Consider the following 25,558-nt stretch of genomic DNA (forward strand, 5'->3'; position numbering starts at 1 on the left):
AAAGGTCCGTCCTGGCTGGCCACACCCACCTCTGAGTGGCCACCTTCTACAAGCAAGTTCAGCGTATCTTCAAGTTTCGATGTCTACACCGAAGAACGAGCCATAAAGCCCACGACTCTACATAACTTTCCTGATGAAAGTATACACGAGTTACTCATCCACAAATTCTCAACCTGGACGCGTCTTATAAGGGTATCTAGCTACTGTCATCGCTTTATTCACACTCTTCGATCTCATCATAGGAATTCGGCACCATTCCTTACGTCTGAAGAGTTGCTGGACGCACAGCGCCGACTTATTCGACATGTGCAACAAAAATCCTTTGCCAGAGAATATGCGCAGCTAGAGAACCAGTTTTCTTCAACGAAAGGGCACAAGCAACCAGATCATGGGAGAGCTACCAATTCCTCGAGTTCAAGATAGCCGCTGCTTTCAACACACAGGGCTGGACTACGCTGGACCGATCGCAATCAAGGAATCAAAAGGAAGAACTCCACGCATCGGAAAGGCATGGTTTTCTATTTTCGTGTGCCTCACTACAAAGGCACTTCACATCGAGGTTGTTAGTGAGCTAACTACACAGGCTTTCATCGCAGCCTTTCAACGATTCATTGCCCGCCGAGCGAAGCCTACTGACCTGTATTCGGACAACGGAACTTCATTTCATGGAGGCAAGCAAACTTTGGATGACATGAGACGTCTGGCCATTCAACAAGCCAAAGATGAGGAACTAGCAGGATTCTTTGCCAATGAAGGGATTTCTTGGCACTTTATACCCCCGTCTGCTCCCCATTTTGGAGGGATGTGGGAAGCTGGAGTTCGCTCAATTAAACTCCATATGAAACGGATACTTGGATCAAAGGCTTTAACGTTTGAGGAGCTCTCTACTGTCCTGACCCAAATTGAAGCTATCCTGAATTCACGCCCGCTGTGCCCAACTGGGGATAATTCTTTGGATCCACTGACGCCTGCTCATTTTTTGACTGGATCTCCGTATACTGCATTGCCTGAACCCTGTCGTCTGGGTATGCAAGTCAATCGATTGGAGAGGTGGAATCAGCTGCAAGCCATGGTTCAAGGCTTTTGGAAAAGGTGGCATATGGAATACCTGACATCTCTTCATGAGCGGACAAAGTGGCATCTGGAAACCGAGAATCTGAAGATCGACACACTGGTAGTACTCAAGAAGCCCAATCTACCGCCCTCTAAATGGATTCATGGCCGCATCACCGCAGTGCACGCAGGAATCGACGAGAAGGTCCGAGTCGTTACAGTGAAGACTGCTCACGGATTATACAAACGCCCAAATGCCAAAATCGCTGTACTGCCTCTCTGCTGAACAACCGTTCAGGGGGGCCGGTATGTTTGGGAACGAGACACCCTGTATGCGCGAACAAGTCACCCTTTATCTTTGTTTACATTATCATTTGTCTGCAGCTTCAGCGGAGCTTATCAGCGGAATCAATGTAAGCATTGCACCGCTGTAATTGTCCGCGAGCTTGCCCAGTACTTTTCCAAACTTCTAACTCCCTTCTAACTGTAACTTGTTTACGTCTTATGCTAGTTTAATCGTATGGCGTGAGTACAGCCAAAGCTTAAGTTAGTCACATTTTTGATCTGCAAGAAAACGTACGCATCGGTGTCGAACTAATTAATATTAAGTGTCTGAAATTAACCAATAAATCAAACTAAACAGTAACACTGGCGGGTTTATTTATGAAGAAGTACCAATAATTTAAAGGTTTTAATCTGTACGGCCATGATAACTAGCTTTGATAACTGGTCATTTCCAGCATTATCAACTAACAACTATTTTCCTTAGCTGTTTAGAAATGGATAGATCTATACAGACAAAGGAGAGAATAGCAGTACTGGTGTATACATTTTTTATTTTTATAGAACGATTAATTATTTGGTACCATTAGAAGTTAAAGTCATTGCGTGTTTTGTGTATTGTTTCATTTCGTTTTGCATCATTTATTTATAAACATTTCACAAACATCATTATTCTGGGGGTTTTACACAATTATTTCGTTTTTATCCTGGTTTCCGTTCTAGGATTTCCTTCCTTTCGGGTGACAACAATTATTTCAACTATACTGTAAAATTATGCTACTAATCTTTCACTTAGGCATTTGATTTGCTGTTTTAATTTCCCACCGACGGCATGGATGTGTTATTGCCGGGTCTATATGTATTTACTTTTAGAATTTCTTTCGTTTGTGGTTGTCGTTTTGGCGTTGTTTCTTTCTGGGCTTTGGTTATGTTCCAGTATTGGATTGCACTACAGAGAAATTCATGCGATCTTTCCCTTCGAATCGAATCGGTCTTACAGGCTAACGTGTGAGTGTGATCTTTGCTAAGTCCTCTCCTGTCGGGGATCGTGTGTTTTGTGTTTTTTTTTTTTTTGGGGTGTACGGGTGTGCATGTCCTGACTTAGCTCTATAAAGTAAGGTGATTCGCAGTGTTTATTGATTCACTTTTCGATCGCCATCGATCCATCGTAACTTCGATTCGAATGATTCGGCTTTTTGTCGCTCGTATATTTACACTTCTCTAGAAATTATAGTTTGAGTTGCTTGATTGTTATCAATGGGCCATGAGCCGCCCCATTTTGGAAGATATGTGTTATGATCTATCTAAATTTTTACTTGCAATACTCAAACTCGTCTGTCCCCGACAAACTGTGCAAAGATTAGATTCATTTTCGATTCTCGATTCTCGATTCTCGATTTTCGATTTCGATTTGGGTGTCGTTTTTTGATTTCTTTCGTGTGGTTAGCAAAGATTAAACATCGAGTGAGTGGTGTAAGTGAGTGGTAAGTGAGTGAGTGGATCAAGTGAGTTCAGATAGTGGGTGGTGAATGCAATTTGCCGTGGCGCTTAGTAGCTTAGTAGCTTAGTTATGTGCATGCTTTAGCTAGTCTGGTTTCGGACTGCCTCTTAAGATCTACACATACGTTAACTTAGGATCTACTCGTTCGCTTAGTTCTTTGTTTTCGTGTTTACATCGCATTGGTAAATGATTTAATCTCTATGCTCGTCTGTTAATCAAAACCTGTAAGTCTTTTTGGAACGCATCTATATATATATATAAAGTTGTGCACATTTCGTGTTACGATTTCCCGTAGTTGTGTTTCTCGTTAACCTAACCTTTTAATGACATTTACATGTTCTGATCCAAACTATTTACACTGAACTGGACTGCCGCTGCTAAACGATTTGCCGGAAAAAATGATAATTGACCGAATTGGAGAACGGCAAATGAAGAGCAGCACACAACCTAAGTATGTTTCCTCTTTTCACTAAAAATAAATGCCGAAAACGGTGTTTCGCCCGCCCATTGTGTATGACCTAGTTTAATTGTTTTTCCAACGTCGTGATTATTTTTCATCGAGTACATCAATCAACGGATTTCAATCAATCAGCCCGTTTCCGGCTGTCATCAATTTGGTTCGATTTTGCCGACCTTAAATCTGGTTCATCAACTATATGCTCACATTTAAAAACCCTGTATGTTCAATAGCTTCATATACAATTCAACTATAGCTAGAGTTATAGTTATAATTCGCGATCTTATTCAATTTTCTTTCTTTGACTAGTTTTTGGTTTCGTCTTTGCTTGGCACAACTTTTACAACATGAAAGTATCTATAAATATTTCCGTTTTCATTTTCTATATGTTCTGATCGTACTTATGACGCTTGTTTAATGACAACAATTATTATGCAGGGTGCCTTGTGTAGTGTCTATATATTAGAATAAGTTTCAATTGATTTTTGATTTCCTTTTACGTTTAGTTTCTTACCTTTAGATTATAAATGATAGCAAACGAAAAGCATTTCCTTAACCAAAGAAAAAGTTTAAGAAAACATGTGGATAAAACAGGCTCAAGTTAATAAAAATATTAAAAAACTACTGAAATATTTTATTCGATTTATCTGAAGTATTTAAGTTGTTATTGTGGTTCAGGTTCTGTTTCTGTTGTTGCTATGTAGAATTCACTTTAGTTATAATTCTAAAATTAGAGCTGCATAGTTTATGGTGTCGTTTAGTGCATTTCTCTAATTGAGTTTAGGAAAGGATTCTAGTGTAAAAAGGATCGGAGTCATTCAAAAGTTCGGAAGATAGAGAGAGAGATAGAGAAGGTAAGAAAGTGGGGAGAAATCTCCTTGGCATACAAAAGGCACTTAAATAACCAAAGATATTTTTGGATATGAAAATAACCGTATATGTATATCTGGATCTAATTTATGTCTTATAATACTGATTTTAATCAATTTATGTGTAGTATCCATTAAGTTGTTTAGGGACTTCGACTACATGATAAAATATTTTGTATTGTCAGTTAATTGGTTTATGGTTTGCATGTTTGCATGTATATTTTTATATTGTAAGTCTAATTAAGGAAATTAACTAGCTAAGCGGCACTTGGGCCCAATACATAATTAGGTAAATTTAAATTCATTATAATATTCTAAGGATTTAAAATAAAAATAAATCAGAATTCGAGGGCTTTACTTCCCGTGAATACCAGAACAAGTTAACTACTATAAAAATTCAACTCTATAACAAAAAGCAAGCCGTATGTATAAATAATGAAGAAAGTTTCTAATAAAGTTTGGGTAGAAATACCTTGCAGATACCCACCAGTTTCAGTTGAACTTATCATTTAAGAGTAGTTTGGGTAAAAAATGCAAAAAGAAAGTTCTGTATTTGTTTCTGTGTGTTTTGAAGGATTCTTTGATATTTTAGATTCGATTTTTATTAACTTCGATGGTGAACATAATTAAATTGATTTTACCTAGGTATCTCGCATCGGTTAGTGGTTTGTTTATCGACTAAACTTAAATGTATCTACACGATTTTTACAATTAGAATTCATATAAACTAGTTTCGCTTAAAACTTATTGTATGACATATTTACAAAAGTCGAATTTTTTTACGACCTCCTCTCGCTGTTTGCGGCTTAACTAACTTAACGCATTTAAGTACAAATCAATTGGAATTTCGTTTAGAACTAAGCTAGAGTCCAGAACAAAACTCGATTATCGTCGATAACCAGCTAAAATAATTAATCAATTTGTAACAATTTGGAGCATCCACAAAACAAATCAAGTCAAACAAGTGTTGCGGTGTGTGTCAGTTTGTGTATAGTATAATTATTCATAACATTATCTACTATGCAGTCACTCTTGATCAATTTAACTTACAATTAACTAGAATTTCGTCATTCATCAAACATTATATTTTATTTGTTCAGTGGAAGTGCCATGGAGCCTTGCCGGATACCGTTCTTAACTTATCTGCACTGTTCCGAGACATAACCATAAATGTAGCACGTGGCACATAGCCTGTAGCATACAGCGATATCGCAACGTATCCCTCGGTATAATTAGTAAATTTCGTATTAGATTCTACATAGCCACCGCATTTCAGAGACGCGCCTTAGAAGGTCCTTTAGTGGTTTAAACCATTCAATCATGGTGTCAATCAAGGTGTCAATCAAGGTGTCAAGAAATCAACCAAATCGGAAATGAAGCCAACAAAGCCATAAGCAACACAAAGCATGAAATGAAGACAACCGAAATGGAAAAGAATAAAAGAAATAGGTTAGTACATTCATGTTGGCCAATAGCGCCAACCCTTCTATAAAGTAATTGGTGTTTGGCAATAGGTAACGGCATTTACTCATCCTCCTCCTCCCTGAAGAGATATGTGCTCCAGTAGACCAGGTTGAACAGGGCGAAGACCAGCGGGAAGGTGATCCGCGATATAACATCGATTCTCTTGGATCTAGAACATTGTCTTTGGATATTAAACAAGTACGAAAATGCAAATTAATTGATCATCTAAAGATTGGCTTTTTGATTTTTGTGATTACTTGATTGGTTATTCTTTTGTTTTATATCGTTTTGAAAAGTTTCCAAATTTGGCAAATAATTTGTTTGTTTTAAAAGGGTAAAGGGGGTAGTAAGACTACGTGCTGGAAACGAAAAGTGCGTTTTCTCGGGATTAATATCTACATGGGGAGAGCTGGCATTGGTGGGTCCAGGATGCCAGGGTGCCAGGATGCCAGGATGCCAGGATGCCGGGATGTTGGGATTGCTATGTATTTAAGGGCGGGGAGTTCGAATCTCGAGATCTACAACTAAATACGAATTTTAAAACAAACAAATCGCACTTAAAATGACAGAAAGGCAAAGCATAAACCCATCGAACGTCCGTTCGACTTAGTGGGCTTGATTAAAAAAACATAGAAATTGAAATTCAATTATATTTCACATATACTTGGCTCAGTTCAGCAAGCAATTAAACCACGTCATTATCATTAGTAGTATTATTCGATTTGATCTGAACAGATTGATTTGATTTGGCAACAAAAGACAGCGGGCAAACAGAATCGAACGAACGGCAAGCAAGCGGCAGATATCGGGTTTGGTTTCTTTGGTTATCGTTTCGGTTTCGGTTTCGGTATCTTTCACAGGTCAATTTGTCAATGACTGTTGAGTTGAGTTAGAGTTATGTGATAGCAAAAAAGTCAACAAGAGTTAGTGAAAGAGATACAAAGAGTAGAATAGTACATGTTCACAACATCAAAAAGTAAATCCATCAACTACTACGGAACACATATGGAACTAAACGAGGTCGCTACATGGTAGGATCGAGTGGTTCGGGATCCTCGATCCCGTGCGTTACCTTGTGGGGAACTTGGACAGCCAGGTCTTGCAGCAGTTGGGTCGCTTCGGGGCCTGCATGTGCACCTCGCACTGGAGCCGCTTTTCCAGGGCCAGCGGATCGCCTGGATGGCGTACTAGCGGTTTCTGTTGGCCACCACCGCGCGCAAATTGCGACGCCGTTTGACATGAAAGTTGCGATTGTAGTCGGATGTAAATGAGGGTCGCAGGTGGTTGGGTTGGTCGTTTGGTGGGTGGTTTTGGTGGTTTGGTGGTTTGAATATACGATGGTTCGGTTGTTCGATGTATCGGTGGTTCGGAGGTTTGGTGATTCGGGTGGGGCAAAAGTGCATTGGCATGTGCGTAATTTGATTTAATTTCGTCGCAATTTTTCAATTCAATTCCGGTCGAGTGGTTTGTTTTGGTTGCCAGCGAGCGATGTTCGGTGATGGTTGGTGGGAGGTTGGTTGTTGGTTTTTTTTTTGTTTGCAGTTTCAGTTTTTTTTCAGTTTATTTGTGGTTGGTTGTTGATGTTGAGGTGTGGTTGTAGTTGTAGTTGTAGTTGGGATGAGCACGTTTGAAAAAAGTTGTTGAATTTTGCATTTGTTTTTGGTTTTGGTTTTTGTTTTGGTTTTGTTTTGTGGTAATAAAAAGGAGGCAAATATAAAAGGAAATAGTTGTTTTAATAGTTTTATCATAACAATTTTGATTAAGCCAATTATAGTTTGTAGTTTGTTTTTGAAAGCAAGAAGTAAAACCTTCGGAGAAGGCCCCCCCACTCAGATCCAAGAAATAAATACGAAAATAATAATGTGAAATTTAAGAAAACTCCACTTGGTTGCTTAGGCCCCCCCCCACTTAGTTGCTTAGACCCCCAGTAAACCATAAGCTGTTTGGAGTTTAAAGAGATATATCAAGAGGTAAGTACCATTGCGAACGTTGCATTGCTATCTGTATCTAGCAGATCTGAAGCGGCATCTAAACTGGCCTGCTCCAGATCGCGGCGCTTCTTTTTCATATTCTCCTTATGCATGTCTGCGGCCCGATCCGTATATATCATAGATATATGTTGCATGTGATGGAAGATGTTTGACAAGAATTTATTTGTTCCACGGCAGTTGGGTGGTTTTTTGGATTTTTTGTTTGATTGTTGGATTTTTTACAGGTTTTTTGGGTGTGTTAGTTGGGATGCACAGGTAAAACACGGTTAATACAGTTAGACAGCGATAGTGTTAGGCGAGACAGAGATAGAGACAGTCAGAAAGAGAAAGACAGAAAGAGAGTCACACATACAGAAAACGTTAAACAATTCGAAATGTTTAACAAACCAAAAAATACAATTTAAAACCAAACATTTAATCGGGTGCAATTATATCGACGAGGTCGGGGGTACGCAAGTCATAGTTCGATTACCACAAAGATCGGTGGATATACACACAGTTTGTAGTTATTTACAAGCATTTTGTTATACAACAGCAAGGAGCCGAACAAATCGTAGTAATTCGACAGGAAATTCGACCAATTTGTTTACAATTTTCGGTTTATGTGTTTTTTCAAACGCGTTTAAAGTTCGTGGTTCGTGGGTATTGGTATTGGTATCGGTATTGGTTTTGGTATTGGTTTTAGTGTGTGCGTGTGGGTGAGGATTGTGCATGTGTGGGTTCGTATGCATGTCGATGAATGGTTGGCGCACAATGAAATAAGAGAGTAAAACAAAAAGTTGGATTAGTTTGGTACACACGATGAACCCATTTTGTGGTTAGATATCAAAGTGAAAAGTAAATAAGGGAAAAAAGTCGATCAAAAACACTACGGCTAAATCGTTGGGCTTTCGCTCGGACATATAGACAAGTACGCTGCGAGTACTCTATATGGATATATTCGATTCTCGATAGATAGATAGATATACATATAGCCCGGGACTGGTTGTAGTTCTGGTTGTTGTTGTGTGAGCCACGCCGGTCCTGCGTGTGTGAGTGTTCTGATATAACGGTCCACAGTGAGTACTCGTGTGTGTGTGAGATATTGAGAGTGTGACGTTGGTTCAGAGTTTCAGAGTTTCATAGTTTCAGAGTTGTTGTATGTACAGTATGCGTAGACATTTATAAGTGGGTACTATAGATATGTACGTATAGTATATTCGATATCACTCAGTACAATAAAACAACAGAAAAAAGATAAACACCATCGATTAATTAACATTTATACGTGGTTAAGAAGCATATAAAAGTTCAATTACTAGCTTTATTCGAACCTGATCGGGATGCATAGTTCACCAGGGCGAACTCGAGCAGGGCCCCGAACACGAACGTCAGACACACGCCTGTCCACACATCGATGGCCTTCGTATAGGAAACGGGCGGCAGGGAGGCGTTTATGCCCGACGTCTGGGTGGCCATGGTCAGCAGGGTGGTGACACCTGCAAAAGGGGTTAGGTAATGGAGTAGTGCCCAACAAATTGGTGATCTAGAGCACGTGGCACGGGCCCGAAGGACTCGCTACAGTTGAACTTCAATTGGAGGGATACGTCTCAGATATATTACATTTCCTAAATATTTACTTATACTTGACTATTTTATTATTGAAGTGAACTCTCGGATCAGCTCAAAAAAGCTTCTGTTAACAGCAAACTTCCAGTAAGAGTTAATTATCTCAAATCTGCAGCCACTGGTTCAATTTTATTTACCATTTTTTAATATTGTTTTAAATACGCTTCTGGGAGCAAGTTTCGAAAAACAAAACATATTTTGTGTTCGTTCAAGAGATCTCCATTTCGTCGTAAAATAACCTCTAAAAATTACTTCTTATGCAATTGAATATTATTTCCTTAATTTTAAATTGAATTTTTAGAAATAGATAAGGGCTTGCAATCAAGTATACTTAAGCTAATGGCTATAAAATAGTCAAACATTTAGTAAATATTAGTACACATACATATGTACATACATATAGTCTTTACAGGTAGATAAGGCAACATGAAAACGCAGACTTACCCAGTGAAACACGCGCCGGCACTGCTCCTTGATCCAGCCAGAATGATACCCATGATACAATGACCAACATACAGCATGGTATATAAATTTGTATTAAGTAATATGAGAATTCTCGCTTGAATAGTAGATCGACTTTGAGGCAACTGTATTCACCTATGAGTATACAAGGTATATAAAATGTGTCAAACTCAAAATGTACGGGAGGATGTCATAAGAGAGGTATCGTTTGCAGCTTTTGGCTTTCGTTTGCTTAAATTTCACGCACACACAGTTTTAGTAGGTATATACACACAGATAGATATCCAATACAAGGTACAGAGAAATGCCATCCAATAAATAGTGAACATAAAAAGTGTCTTGCTCAGAAATTTTGCCAAGAAAAGAAATTAAAACACATTTACAGACGATTTTTTGGTTCGGGCCAAGGCTTTTCGGGTATGTACAAAAAGTGGGTTTTCCGAAACAAAGAGATACAAAACGAAAATTGGGTAGAAACATATCATACAAAGTCAGTGGGTGGGGGTCTGGCGGTAGGCGGGCTTAAGAAGACATAATGTATTTACAGGAAAACAAAAATCAGAAGTCAGTGGGGGAGAGGGAGGTGGCTGGCACACAGAAAGTGGAAAATTATAAAATCAAATGAAAAATTGCATCATAGGCAAAAAGTATCAACATGAATTCAATTTCTGACTTTTGCAACAAAAATCTTAACGGAAATGAAGTTCGACGGCTCTTGTGTGCTGTTTCTTGTTGAAGGTTTTGATTTTCATTCTGTTCGCTTCCGGTCGGCAGTCGCTGCTGCCACGCCCCCGCCCCCGAAACCGCCCTCCGCGCTAGCGATGGGCCACGCCCCTTTCTTGTGCTTCATTTCCGTTAATTTGTTGGCAAAGCGTTCCATACTCTTCAAGACAAAGTTGTTTATTATTTTACATTCTCATATTTTTGCTTTTGATTGGTTCTCATTTTTCGATTTTCGACGATTTGGCGCGTTCGAATTTCTCTCAGTGTCTGCATGTGAGGAGGAGCACTCATACGCCCTGTTTGCATTAAACTGCTGCGTGTGTGGTTTATTTGCTCGGCTCTTTGGTCTGGGTTTTGGGTCTGGGTCTTTGAATCTGGGTCTGAATCTGGGTCTGAATCTGGTCTACGGTCTCCGTAATTCGCAGCTGGAGCAAATCGCACTGCGGCTTTTGCTTTGCTTTTGCTTTTGCCATCGGCTCTGGCTGTGCAACTGGCCATCATCAATCAAGCGATGACTCTTACTCTTGGCCGAGATTCGCATTCGACTCTTGAGCCCGTTTCTAGAGTTCGTTCGCTTGGCTCTTTAAGTCCGTTCAACGTTCAACGCTCATAGAAGATATGAAATTAATAAACTTTAGGTGAGCAACTAAGTTCAAGGCGAGAGATCTAAATTGCAACAACTACGCAACGTCTAGGTGGAAAGAGTCATATTTAGTTGAGATTAAATATAGTTGAGCTAAAATGAGAATGATTTTTAGGTATTTGGTTTTGGTTTTTTTATCGGGAATGATGAAGTTCAGGCTCATGCTAACTTATTTGTGGATGGATGATGGGGATGATGGCCCTATCCACTAAGGGAGTGGGAGTCTCTGGCTTCCGTTCACTAATTTGTAAACAAACAAACTTCGTGTCAGCGGGTTTGGGTTTGATTCAGGTGGTGCTTCTCCACTATACAAATACGCGATTCTGTTTGCTCTGTCTGCCGTAAACTATCCTAATATGCTGACACACAATTTGCCAACTTGTAGAAAAATCTGGCCCTCTTGTTTGTCTCCATTCCCACTTCCACTTCCACTTCTTCAGCTATATCTACATTCACATCCTTGTTGCCGCCATCATCATCATCTTCGGTGCAGCCAGCGTCTTTGTGCAAGTTTAAACAACGTCGCAGACAATTTCCTCGATTAATTTACTTTCCGTACGGCTTTTGCCATTTTTGCCTTCATTTTCCGTTTCGCATTCGATGGGGAGTCCCCTCGATGGCTCGATGCCTCGATGCCATCTCACCGCCTCGTCCTCGACTGAATAGTTGTTCGCCAAGGTAAACATTTACTTAAAGCGCGCGCAGATTTCAAAGTGCTCATAAAAAACGGCAAGGTAAACGATCTATATGGTGGTGTGGGGTGGGGGCTTATATATATACAGATATACATTTATGTAGAGGCACGTGTGTGCAAGTGTGCGAATTACATCGTAAAAAGTTGGCTCTATGCGTTTCGGGCATTGATAACGGCCCAAAACGATATGCTCATTGAAATGGCGCATGTGTGAACGGCATCTTATGAAAGTCGCTACGTCTGTATATAAATGGATGTGTTCGGGTGAGGGTGAGGGTGAGGGTGTAATTGCGGGTGTATGTGCTTGCTATGAAGTGGTTATGGGTCCGTTTATAATATTTTCCAGTTGGGACCCAGCGTTTACGATATGATTGGAGCTAAAGTTAAACCACTTGGCATGCAATCTCAAGGGAACACTTTTACAAATGCAAACAAAATACGCAACGCAGCGAGGAAACGAAACAAGCCGCGTGCGAATACGAGTGGGAGTACTAGGAGAATAGTTAAGTTAATATTGAAATCTGGCAAAATCGGCTTATACATAAGGAACACTGTGGAACACGCATTCTGCACCCACGTACCGGTGTTGGTTTTACTGTTGCAGTAATCAGTCAGAAACTTCTCCAGTGTGAAGCGAGGTAGGTGTAAGTTCTTCACCACCTGCACGGGATCGCCCTCCTTCCACAGGAAGACCAAGTCGTTGGTGGTCCAGCCATCTAAAATATATTATATATAGTATAACTATACCTCGTAACTCGTAACTTATGTGTTTCCTATGTGATTGCTACTTACAGCTGGCCATCCGTAGTGAGCAGATCTGTCTGTCCAGCGGATACAGCTTCAAGTTCATTGGACAGGCCAATGTCAACGAGATACGTATACTATATAGCACAGAGCCGTTGGGGAAGATGCGAATATACACATTGGGCATGATGATGTTGTGAAAGTGTCCCTCCTTCTCGTTCGAGAAGAAAAGATCGGGCATCCACACGCGGTTGGCCTCCGTCAGGGTCAGATATTTTAGGCGACCTGAAAAGGGATTTGGGTTAAAAACCTAAAAACTCTCGAAAGTTCAGTGAAATTGAACTAACCCTGGATGTCGTCGAACTTGAGGCGTTCATCCGTCCACTGCTCACGGAAGGTTAACTGCACACTGTACTCCTGTGGACGTCGGATTCGCCCGATTTGTGGGTGGTGGTTGAATGGCCAGGGGAAAATTCTCATTAGTAGACGAATTAAATTGGGGGCTTTGCGGGAATTCAATCTGAACTACAATGCAAATTTCTCTTTGTCGAATTGAAAAGGGAGTTTCTTTCAGGTTTTCTTTTCTTCTCAATTTTTTAGCTTGTGTGTTAAAGGACTTTTTCAATGGGGTGGCTTGCAGTTCGATTTATTTAATTGAATTTGATTTTTGGTTTGGAGGGGTTTTAGCTTTACTTTTGCAAAGATTGTTTTTGTTGGAGTATGAAAGAGCGAGCAAGGCGATGCGAAGTAGTTGTTATTTGTATAACTGAGTGGTATATATTGATATTCGTATATATATAGTAGAGAGTATGGTGGTTAACTGTCGTTTGGCTTGGGCTTCTGCTGGTTTAGATTGTACTCGGCATTGTTCGGGTTGATGGTATAGTTTGTCATGGCTAAAAATATTTTATATCTGCACAAAATGCAACCGAATGCCGCATGCGACGTGTTGCACACTCAAACTTCAAAACGGGCAAGCAGGCTAAGATCAGGCAAAAAGCACGTCAAGACAAAAGCAAAACAGGCAGGCGAAGTGGAAAAAAGCAAGGCATCTTATACATACATACATTCAGAACTTGTTTCAAGTCTTTCTCTTAAATTAAACAAAAGCTAACTTAAAAATATCTTAGTAGTTCTTTAAAGTGCTCTGAGAACTGATGGAAAATGGTGGGTCAAATGCATATAAATATTCTTGAAAATATGTATATATACTAGGCTTGTTAGCCAAAAATAATATGAGTTGAAACGACTAAGAAAAAAGTCGCAAGGCTTTTATTGACTTCCAATAGCTAATCTTCTGGTTGCCATTTTCAAACCCTTTTTTGAGTCAATTTATATAAATCAACTAAGAAATCGCTAGTAGCATGCTTACAAAACTGATTAGTAGTTAGGTAACACTCATGCCATTTCACAAGAGATGGGATTTGGAAAAAGTAAATGGGATTTTAATAAAAAGATCAACTGAATCCAACTAAAATCGCTGTCATGTTAGTTAACTAACATGTTGTACAATACTTTACTCGTGATTTAATGAATCCCAGAAAGGGGAAATGTTATTGTAAACACTTGCCAATTAAGCAGAGTGAAAACAAATAAATTTGAATAATTATTACAAATAATTGCTTTTTATTTATGACTCGTTTCTTTTATGCAAATTAAATGTGCTGTGGGTTTTTTGTGCCGGCCGCTGGCTGTCGGAGCTGTCCGCTTTTTACCAGCTTTTTTCCTGACAGCGGAAACCGAACTGGACAAATGGAGATTGTAAATGGTTTTCCCCGTTTCGTTTTTCCTTAGTTTTTCATTAGTTTTCTTTTCCCTCATCGGCACTGGCATCTGATATCTCCTAGTTTGTACTTACAGTTAGCCCTACCGTAGTGGCTAAACAGAGTTGAAACACTCTTTTTTATTAGTGTGTGGTAAGCATTTTCAATTGGTTTTATTGAGCCCAAAACTGGCTGGCTGGAACAAGGAGGCTTAAAATGATGAAGGTAAGTGAAAGAACCGAACTGAATCGAATCGAACGGAACAGAACTGAACTGAATGAGCGGTGGTGTGGGCGGCATTTGTGTGTCTTCAGTGTCGGTGGTTAAATGCTGTGGTGGTGGTGGTGAGCGTCTGTTTTTGTCGTGCGGTGGTTCCGACCTAAGCCTTAGATCTAGCCTAAGTTACAACTTAAACTTAGTTCATAGAATCGTGGTTTCGATTTGCTTTTACTTGGCTCGCTGGCAGTGACGTCGGCTGGTGGTGGAGACAAAGCATTAGGCAGGTTTTGCTTTCAAGTTCAAAAATCATGAGAATATAGGCGGTAAAATAATATTAAGTAGTCGTTTATACATTTTAGGTACAGGGAGTATTTATAGATATTTGTATAATACAAGTACATTGGTATTATTAACATGTTCATATTCAGCTTGCTTAAGTAGTACAGCTTGCAGGTACAAAGAAAATTTACAGATTCCACTGACACAGACTCGCCGAATCGTCGCAACTCGACTAATGTATTTTACACCCAGTTACGCCCACACAGACACACAGACACACCGAAGGACACGTATGTATTATTAATGCAATTATTTAATAGGCCCAAATTACTGGATTAACTTTTGTAGACACACACACGCACGCACAATTAGAGCAAAGTGAGAGTAAGCGTTTTGGACTTAATCATTTGTATCTGTGGTAGTTGGAGTGGACGTAGTAGTAGTAGTGTGCTTGTTGCTGTGCTTGATCCAGGACTCACCATTTTGTAGTCGTCGATTTTCGATATGGAGCGCAGGAACATGTTCACAGTTACATAGGTGGCTTTAATATAATTTGAAATCAATCATCATATCAAAATTGGTTCTGCACATTTCTCATTTTCATTTTTCCGTCATCCTTACGCCGAATTATCCTATATCTACGCTCACTTACACACTAACTTAAATAGGATATGCTTTCTTAATTTATAATTTTTTGATGAATTTCATGTGTGAGCGAGATGTATGTTGTTACATTAAAAACATAAACGAGAATTTAAAATATACGAGAACGCAAATTTAAATTCGAATCAATGCGTAGAGAAAATGTCTGCATGGATCTCATTGAAGAATGAAATTGGTCTTGGTTTAGTTTATTTCTGTTCAATATTGATGTTTGTGTCATCTAAAATCTGAAAATGTATTTAGTTATTTTGCCAATCGGATGGATGTTTTTCTTTTTTTAGTGGTGTAATACTCTTACTGAAAATACTTTTTGAAAAATGCATGCCACACATTTTCAATTAGTTTTCCTTCTGTCGACTAGAACGGATTGATTAAATTTTGCTTCCAAATCTAACAGCGTCTGATAATTTCCATGTCAGCGTTGTGTTTGTTGAAGGGCGTAAAATAAAAGGACCATATTTAAATGGCGAAACGATTGAATATTGGGCGAAAATTGTTTTTCTTCTTTGGGATATGGGCTGGGAAACCATAGTTTGGGACACACATACAAAGCACACAATTAAAATTAACAGTTCACAATCGATTTTATTGTTTCACTAAGTACACAGAGTAGCATAAATTAAAGAATATTGTTCATTTCACAGATAATTTTTGTTAATAAGCAAATGTCATAATAAAATTAAATTTGTATATAATTATTAGACCGAGGCTAAATAGATGGTTCGCATCTGCAACACTCATCATAGTTATAAATAATTCGTAATGAGTTTGATTAGTTAATTAATAATTATTAATATAAATTCATAAATTTATACAGATAGTTAGAAAGAGAGACAGAGATAGAGAAGTAAGGAAAATTTAACTAAGTTTGATTATTTTATGTTTCGAAACAAAGGTATAGAGGCGAGGCTGTGAGAGAATAATAGACAGAGACTGAGTGGGAAAGAGATCCAAAAAGACATTTTTTCACAATGTTTTGTATTTTGTTTGGTTGTCTACAAAACAGCAAACCGAATGGCTTATCTTACAATTTGTTAATATGAGAAAAAAGAAAAATGCAGTGAGTTAATTCAAGTTACCAATGCAAACTTTCAAACGAAGAAATCTAATTTAATGCAATTCTCAACCGAAAATCCAACCAATTGAGCAATTTAGTTTTCTAAAAACCCAAACCAAAGAGGCAAATCTTACGTAAATCATACAACTCAAATACGAAATCATATCACATCGATAGTCAAACATAGTGTTATGTATTATAGGTACCAATATCAGATAAAGAATTGTACGTTAGCATATATAATATATTCCATGTTTATACATATATAGTTTAGTATCATTTCGAGTGTCTTGGTTACTTTCCGAAGCCTAGCAGCAGTAAATCGAGTGAAGGATCAGAACACAGCCCTATCGAACACAGAGAACGGGGTCAGCAGTTCAGTTCAGGGACTTTAAGAACCTAGTGAACCGGGGGTTACGACTTGAGCATCCACTTGCGGTCAGGGGAAGGGGTCTGAATTTCTATCGGGTTTTAATGTGGATTTGATTGGCTGCGGATGCGCCGACTTACCATGGTTACATCATCGATTTTCGATATACTCCTAACGAATATGTTGACGCGCACCACAGCTGGACCATCTGCAGGCGATACATGATAGATAGACATATTCACCGATTTGCACAATACTTTCAATGTAATATACTACAAATTTTAACAGCTGCCGCAGAGTCCAACCCCTAAAAACAAACTTAAAATGACCAGCGGAGCGGAGGAGATGGAGATGGAGATGGAGACGGAGATGCTGCCCTCCATCTACCAAATTTTCAGGAAAGGCGGTCCTTATGCCTTTATGTGGCTCTCTCTCTGCAATAAAGTTTTATTTTATAGCCTTCCTCCCGGTTGTTGTTTTCCTTTTTGCTTACTTGCTAGGATACAAAAGTTGCTAAGCAAGTTCGCTTCCAGTTTTGCTTACAAAGCTAAGCTAAGTCAAAGAATATATTCTTCTCGATTTTTGTTTCGTTTTGTTTGCGTTTTTTATATACCTAAGTTAAGCTAGAATTTATGTACGTTACTAAAGTTGCGTTGTTTGTCTATGAGTTGTTTTTGTGACCTTCGAGGGTGGCTTATAGGGGGTGTTGGGGATGTCGGGGGTGTGGTACGTAAGAATGTGTGGTATGAACAAATTACAACTGAATCTGTGTGATTTGCTTCCAAATGCCGAAGGGCAAAGAGGGTTGTGCTAATTGATATGCCTTAATAGTTAATATTTATCGAACTGGCAAATATACAGAGTATATATTTAAAAGCTTATTTATGGGTCCTTTTTAATGGCCATTCCCAGTCGGTGATTCAGACTATTTGTATGTGAATGAAATTGTGTCGGGCTATTTTCAAATATTTATGCTGCCTTTACATTTTTAATGATGTCATTGCTGTGCTAAAAGTCAACATGACAACAATAAAATGAACTGCAAATGAAATCAAAACATTTTGATAATTGAAATGAAATAACCTTTGAAAAAAACTGTATACTTGCAAAGGGTGCTTATAGTTGGTTGATAAAGTATTTCATTTCGAATGCCAAATGCTTTTACTTGTAAGGGGGAAATTATTGTCGAAACTTTGACTCGTTAACAATGGGAATGAATAGATCGGAGATGTTTATTATCTTTTTATCATACTAAAGAGTTGGTAAACATTAAAACTTATTAAATAAAGAGTTTTTACATTTGGAAAATCCGCAGAATTGAGTTGAAGCCTGGACCTGTGCACCAATAGTAATCCTGGAGAATGGAACAGGCGCATTGCAAAGGCGCGCAGAAAAGTGGGCAATGTTTTGTGCTCGCATTTTTTTCCGAGTATTATTTGCTGTTTATCTTAAATGAAACTCAACGAACGCTGTTTATTGAAACGAACCGAAACGGAAACAGAAATGTACAAACAGGAAGAACAGGTACTGGTACAAACTGCCAAAATGTGGCCAAAATCAAACGCAAATACTTAGCATTGGATGTATATACGCAATATATATAAGGTAGCATGTATCGAGAGAATTAGAGAACGAGTCAACGTAAAACGCAAAATACAAGTGTGTTGTGTGGGTGTTGCAAGTGAGTTGTGTTTTGGCTATGTGTACTTTTAAGTGTGTGTGTGAGTTGCAAGAGCTACCGAGTCAACTTTAGTATGTTCTAATTCTTGATGAGGAGGCAGAGTGAGATAGCAAGAAACAGACTAAGAGAGTCAGGACAAAAGGGATGGTGGGGGCAATCTATCGATTTCGAGTGACGATATCGGATTTACTGGCTCCGTTTCAGTGCGACTTACCATTTTAATATCACTAATCGTCATAATACTGCGAACGAATAGATTGATTCTGACTATGGCGGGACCATCTGGCATAAAGTTTGGTTTAAACGTGAGTTTTCGACGTAAATGTAAAACGGTTAACTTATTGAGCTGATCTAACTAGACTATGTATTGCTTGATCTGATTGGCACTCTAGGCTACGTTAGAGATGGTTCGACATTGGATTTCGTTAAACTTAAACAGAGGCTTACATTAGCTAGAATTTCGTAATTTTATTTATATAGCTTCCTAACGATAGCTTTTACCAATAAATGTAAACATATTGTTTTGATAACAAAAAGGCAAAACAAAAACGAATTATAAAAGCAAACGAATGTTGTTAGAATTCGGAATTGAAACAACCATTAAAAGTTATAATTACGGTATGGTTAAGTTAGTTTTATATGGGGTAATCGGAAGGTATGCTCACCTGTGCCATTTATTCCAGATGGTCGTATTCGGGCGTCGTATTTGCCTGCACCTAAAATTTGATCTAAGACTTTTTTCTCCTTTTCTCGGAAATTTATTTTGGCATTATTTGCTCTGAAATCAGGATATGGATAGGTACGCATGTATAATTTTAAAATGTTTGCTTTAATTAATTGGGCAATTTGAAAGTTGAAATATTTAAATGGTATTGAAGTTTTTGAAAAACATTAGCTGAGCAATTTGTAAGTAATATTTGGTTTGAAAAATCGCATAAAAGAAAAGTATTGCATACAATTTACAGCACGTTATTGTTGATATTTAAAGATAGGTATGTACAAATCATCGAAAGTGTGGGCTAGAGTTCGCTTTATCGTTATCGTTGCTATTATACACTGTCGCACTTATCAAAAGCCCAGGCAAAGTCACATAGCTGCTGACTCTGACCTCGACTTGAGCGTAAATAATTCCAAAATTTATGCTCCGACAAAAAATTGCACGAAAATTAATTACATTTTAATAATGTGTCCTGCTGGTGGAGTGTGTTCGTGAGTGTGTGTAAGGATATGGAAATTCAAGTAGATCGAGGCGACTAAATGCTGGGCGTGTGTTCGTAAATAAGCGACAACTGAAATGCAAACTATAGCTTTAAAGCCACACTGCTAACTCATCGTGAAGCACCATATCCGATATGAGCATATACACAGAGATATACTAGATCTAGTGTTTTATATTATTATCAGTCTGCATTCTCCTAGTTTTTGTATCAATTTATCGTTAAGCAATATAAATCCAATTGTACAGATCAATTAATTGTAAATGATACTACTTCTATTTCCCTCAATAATTAATTAACTAGTTAATGTATATTTTAATTTGTAATTTTTTGAAGACAACTATTTGTTTTGCTCGTAAGATATATCCTGGTAAGAAACCATTCTCAGTGTATATACACATGGATTTCGATGAATACATCGGCATTGCTGCTTCACAACGAGGCGTGGCTTGGCCAAATTAATGACAATTGTATGTAAATCGCATTTTGAGCGCCACTTCCGGCCAAGAGCAGTGTGAAACACGCGGAACAAGAGCCGCGCGGCAGCAAATATATTAAGTAAAAAGTAAGTGTGTTAAATAAATGGTAAGTGGAGCGGGAGACAAGTTATGAAGCGGTTTACATTTTGCAGCTACTGCGGTGCGAGTGGCGAGTACTTGTGTGGATTGGATTGGATTGGATTGGTGGAAAGTACGACGGGTACTTACAGTGAAGCACTGCACAGGCTGGCAAAGTATAAGATCGCCCAGAAATAGTGTCCGCTGCCCATGTTGGGAATGGGGGTGTGGTGTGCCGTGCGTCCTGCTTCCTGGAAAGGGGGCGTGGGGCGTGGCAGCCTCCTGTGGTGTGCGATGCGACCTGAAATGCATGGGTAATTAACAATTAGCGCCGAGGTACTAACTGAATTATTTGATAATCATATCGATGTCGCTGCCGCAAAATCAAAGTGGCCACTGAATCATTTTGTGTCGAGCGAAAATTTCCGTGATTTAAGCCCCTCCACGGTCTTAAGCATGTGTGAGTGTGGTGTTTAATTCAATTGGCTATCGAATTAGGCAAATTAACATGCCATTTGGCTATCTGGCCCGGTGCATCAAACGCATGTGCATCTCAATCTATGGCGCACACACAACTCTCCGGTTTCGGCCTTTGTCGGTGTGTTAATGCGTTTTGCGAATGCGAAATGCAGCCATAAATGCAATTAAATTTGCAATGTCCTTCTGGCCAACACGGAAGGTGGGAAATTGAAAATTTAAAAGGTCTTGACACCGTAATGCAGCTTTAATCTGTTGCCCAGGGAATCCATTACGTTGCCTGGCATTCATGAAAAATGCAAATTGCAATCGCAGCTCAACACATTCAACGAGCTACAAAAGACTATGCCAAGGACTTTTTGTCCAGCTCAATCTGAAGTACGAATGCTCTGTAAATAAGTATCAATGGAAGGTACATTAGGTAGGTAAAACTCCAATGATGTCATTTTTGGGAAAATCGCTGAGATGGGATGAAGTGATTTGTTCAGTTGAGATTTTCCCTTTGTCAGGAAAATCAAATGAAGTTACCCAACTCTCGGGTATTCCAAAGCTAACGAGTATTTATTAAGTGAAGCATTTAACACTTTTATCTCTGGCCTGCAGGGTGCATGCCACTCAATACTCTGAAAAGTCCACTTTCTGTTTCTCGCTCCCATTTTGCAACAATCATTATGGTCGGGGCATTTAAAACAATGCCAACAATGACCGGCAATATCCCTGATATATCTGCTGACCAGCTCTTGGGAAGGCCGGAGATGCAACATACAAAATGCCGAGTTCAGAATGTCGGATGCCGAATGCGAAATGCAAAATGCGTTTGCGTATGCGTATGCGTATGCGTATGCGTATGTGAATATTGGAATCGAATTAATCCTTTATAAGCATTTTTCTCCACTCCGAATGGCCGACGTGCTGTGCATGGGCGATAAGTGCGTTGTGGTGACCGGGATGCCACGCCCACGCAACAAGGAAAATCTATATATATTTGTATATATGCGTATATGTATGTACAAATACATGTGTGGAACATTGGCCATGACCGAGTCGGGGCTTTCACAGTTGCTGCCATGTGGGATGCCCGGGCAAATAATCAATTGGTCGAAATGGGAATGGGCTCTCGAATGGTAATGGCTGAAATGGCAACAGGCTGGCCGCTCCAAATTTGCATTCGTGCTGTGTTAATTTGCCGCTGCTGTGCCTGCAATTTTGTGCCATAAATACAACATGCACCATGCACCATGCACCCGTGCAGTTGTATCTGCATCGAGCAAAGCAGCGGCAACATTGGCGCTGAGTTGAGGACATGGACCCGGGCGGTCCTCGCTGGCATCCTCCTCTTCCCCCGCCTCCTCTTCCCCCACCCTCCTTCTACACCCCTATTTTTGTTTTTTGGCCCGCTGTCAAAGAAAGTTAACAATGCGACTGCGACTGCCAAATGTCCCACATTTGCAGCTTGCCAAGCAGTTGGCGCCAATCCTCCTTCCCTCGGAAAATAAAAAAAAGAGTGGCGGAGAGGGGAGGGTGGGGAGGGAGAGGAAAAAGGACTACCGACTGTGTGTGTGGTGTAAATGGGTTTACTTTTATTTCATTTGTTTGTGCGTGAGTGTGAGTGCGAGTGCGAGTGTGAGTGCGAGTGTGTATGTTTGGTTGTGACGAGTCGACACACTTTTGAGCTTGGCAATGTTTTTACTGTTCGCCACCGACAATAAAAACAACAACACTTGTGCGCTTGTCTACCTCAGCGAAAGCTTTGAGTTTGAGCCGTTTTGGCCGCTTCGCCTGTTGTTGCCAAGCTGCGAGTTGAATGAACGTGCAAAACTGTGGAAAATATCCGCGGCTGAAATGGATGTAGATACTGAGTTGGTACTGTGATCCAGCTCTTGGGTTTCTTTCGAACTAATCTGAAAATCAACAATCCTATATCATTAATAATTGGCTAAGAAAACGGACAGTTTAGGTGTCTTCATGAACTATATTCAGGTGTTAAATATGAACGCAGTTCAATGATACATATTTAACCAGATAGCCTTTTTTTGGTTTATTATCTTTAATTATCTTTACAAACAGACGTATTTAAATTCAGATCTATTTTTTTCCTTCGATTTCAATTATTTAAATGGTGTCATGTGTTTCCTAGCTATCAGCTGCCACTCAAGTAGAATTCTATGCAATGACTATTAAAATTTCTTTTTTTTATAAGATTGTGAATATTTTTGAAACTTATATGGAAATAAATGATGTATAACCTGTTCAAAAAAGTCAGACACCAAAGCCTGATTGTTTTTTAATATTTGTTTTCGTGAAATCTTTCAGTAAATTCATTAATTCCAGGCTTTGGCTGGCATTTAAAAGCGATTTGTTAGGCTCAGAAGCTGCTCTTGACTTATGGCTTTGTCTCCATCCCTCGCAGCATTATTTCTCGCAGTGTTTTGGCCAAAAGAGCGTGCTGTGCTTGTGCAATCTCAACCCACACACACACTCGCAGGCCGTACAATCACAGCCCGCACACAGCCATATATATTTTTTGCGTTTTATGCCGCTCAGCGGCGCTTGTAGCTCGTTATGCTGATTGGATTTTGTGCCGCCCGCACCAGAAAGTAGTCCACACACACATACGCACTCACACATACACACATGCACATGGAGCAGGCCCGTGGATACAGGGATACACACGCACACTATCAAGGCACTTGCGATAGCTGCTGAATAAAGTCAAGTGGCGTATTTGTGAGATGATATGTGCGCCTGTGTGGGTGCGTGCCATAAAGCTGGATTCATTTTGTTGTTGTTTTATTTGCTGCCCTTACGCTTTGCTCCTCGTTTTATGTATGCAAAAAATTTTACACTCTCGTTTTCGCCATATGATTTTGTTCCTCTCTTCCTCTCTTCCTGTCGCTCGTTCGCTTTATTTTTCTGCTAAATTGTAAGTAAGTGGGCTTAGTAGCATTTTGCCATTTAGGGCCCTGTTGGTTGTGTATGTGTGTGTGGTTGCGGGCACTGGTGCGTATGAGTAATATTCTGCAGCCAGGATTTGCATAAAGCTCACCTCAGACGGGCGCCTTAACTTTAACATTCAGGAGACAGGTTCATAAACACCCGAATCGCAGTGGATGTGGCACAAGCCGTTTCAGCAACAGCTGATGACACGTACGAAAGGTCAAAGTGCGTTGCATACGAAAGTGGTTCGAACGGATTGCAAAAAGCCTACCGATCTCGAGGACCCTACTACGTAGCTCTAACGAGCAACACCACTTCAGAACCCGTTTCGAGCTGATAGTAATCCCACTAACGACGTACTTCAAAAGTAATCAAAATTGTGAAATGGGTTTGTTAAATTGTGAGCGTGCATATAAAAAAAAAGGAATATCTAGCTTTAATCATTTTATGTTACACGGTTATATTACTCATAAAATTGTTTGTTCTTTCTTCAAAAAGTATTTTTAATTTGATGCCTTTCTACGAGATGTTACTTTTTTGGTTGTTATTATTCTTTAATATCAACCTAAGCTACTCTTTTTTAAAGGAGCATAGTCATTTTTTGACAAAGTAAATCTTTTTTCTCGATGAAAATTCGTAATAATTTAAATACCTCCTTTACCTAACCAAAACGTTTATAGATCGTAAATCATATATGTTTCTGTAGACTTCACAGAGCACTACGTTTGGGATATACATATATGTGGAGAAAATCGTCTTGAACTTTCCGCACTCATCTCGCAAATGTCAAGCCAGAATTTCATATCACTCAGCTGACAGGTCCAAAAGGTCACAGCTTGCTTCCAGCCATCCCCCCTTCCAGCCCACTTCCCCTCCGCCGCCTGCTCACTCATAATTAATTGAAATGTCAATACATTGTTTGTGCGACCCAGCAAAAATATTAATGAAAGCCGGGCGTAATTCCTTGGATGAGGGCTTGGATTAGGGGGTTGGGAACCGAAATGCGTGTGCCTTATTATTAGCTTTCCAAGAAAGGCGGAATCATCTATCAAACAGGAGTACATATGGATGTATGTACATGCCTGCTCTATTTATAGGATATTCGGCGAAATCTGAACTTTAACTGGAAATTAACTCGCATGAAAATTGGGCAATAATTTGCTGGATTTATCGCCACAAACAAATTGCCCGCCACAGGGCCCTCGTTCACCTAGTCAAATGGGTCAATAAACTAGGCAGCACCCCGAAGGCGATAAAACTGGCGTCCTGGGCGGTCTAAGGGAGGTGGAAGGTGGGAGGTGGGTTGCAGCGGAGTCGCGAGATAAGCGCGATTAGAAGTTAGTATATCCCCCTCTAATTTGGTGCCCTTTTAAAAATGCACACGCACGCACGCACACACCCCGCGCCAAAAGGCCGATCTATTCACACACAGTATACACATAAATCACGTATTCCAGCGCTTTGCGGCCATTTAATGGCTGTCAAGATAAGCTTTGGGGCTCTCTATTTGGGGCTTCATGTCGGCCCCACATAGCCGTGTGTGTGTGTGCTTTCACTGTTTCACTGTGCAACCAAAGTAAATAATTGCCTAAACATTGTGCAAACTGGAGGGCAGCCTGCGGGCAATCCGATGTCTGTCAAAGTGCATTTTAATGTCAGTAAATGTGCAGCTCGCACGTTAGTTGAAATAAAATGCCATATAATCACTATGGCCAAAGCAATTAAATTTCGTGCAATGCTTTCGTTTCACGTCGCACGTCGACGTCGACGTCGAATGAAAAAAGTAACGCTGATGAACTTTAACTTTTAGCGAACTTATTTTGTCGAGTACATGTTCAAATAATACC

General features: G+C 39.6%; 1 protein-coding gene across 19 annotated transcripts in view; it reads right to left on the reverse strand.

The window, feature by feature from the left end:
- Positions 1 to 25,558, reverse strand: part of LOC122620441 (glutamate-gated chloride channel) — a 48,835-nt gene that overhangs the window by 11,091 nt on the left and 12,186 nt on the right. For 2 of the 19 annotated variants that reach the window (XM_043797891.1, XM_043797889.1), the window contains exons 2-13: positions 20,448 to 20,598; positions 19,189 to 19,301; positions 18,738 to 18,805; positions 12,839 to 12,908; positions 12,540 to 12,776; positions 12,329 to 12,463; positions 9,670 to 9,822; positions 8,916 to 9,095; positions 7,605 to 7,711; positions 6,699 to 6,823; positions 5,691 to 5,807; positions 1,962 to 5,457 (exon numbers count right to left, since the gene is read on the reverse strand). In XM_043797891.1, the coding sequence (XP_043653826.1) occupies positions 5,448 to 5,457; positions 5,691 to 5,807; positions 6,699 to 6,823; positions 7,605 to 7,711; positions 8,916 to 9,095; positions 9,670 to 9,822; positions 12,329 to 12,463; positions 12,540 to 12,776; positions 12,839 to 12,908; positions 18,738 to 18,805; positions 19,189 to 19,301; positions 20,448 to 20,509 (1,377 nt within the window). In that variant the 5' untranslated portion in view covers positions 20,510 to 20,598 and the 3' untranslated portion in view covers positions 1,962 to 5,447. Of the gene's footprint in view, positions 1 to 1,961; positions 5,808 to 6,698; positions 6,824 to 7,604; positions 7,712 to 8,907; positions 9,096 to 9,669; positions 9,823 to 12,328; positions 12,464 to 12,539; positions 12,777 to 12,838; positions 12,909 to 15,231; positions 15,294 to 16,982; positions 17,051 to 18,737; positions 18,806 to 19,188; positions 19,302 to 20,447; positions 20,599 to 25,558 lie in introns of those variants that run through there. The other 17 variants (XM_043797906.1, XM_043797901.1, XM_043797894.1 and 14 more) reach the window with 17 other exon arrangements.

This window comes from Drosophila teissieri, chromosome 3R, assembly GCF_016746235.2.
Source record: "Drosophila teissieri strain GT53w chromosome 3R, Prin_Dtei_1.1, whole genome shotgun sequence".
Taxonomy (NCBI): Eukaryota; Metazoa; Arthropoda; class Insecta; order Diptera; family Drosophilidae; genus Drosophila; species Drosophila teissieri.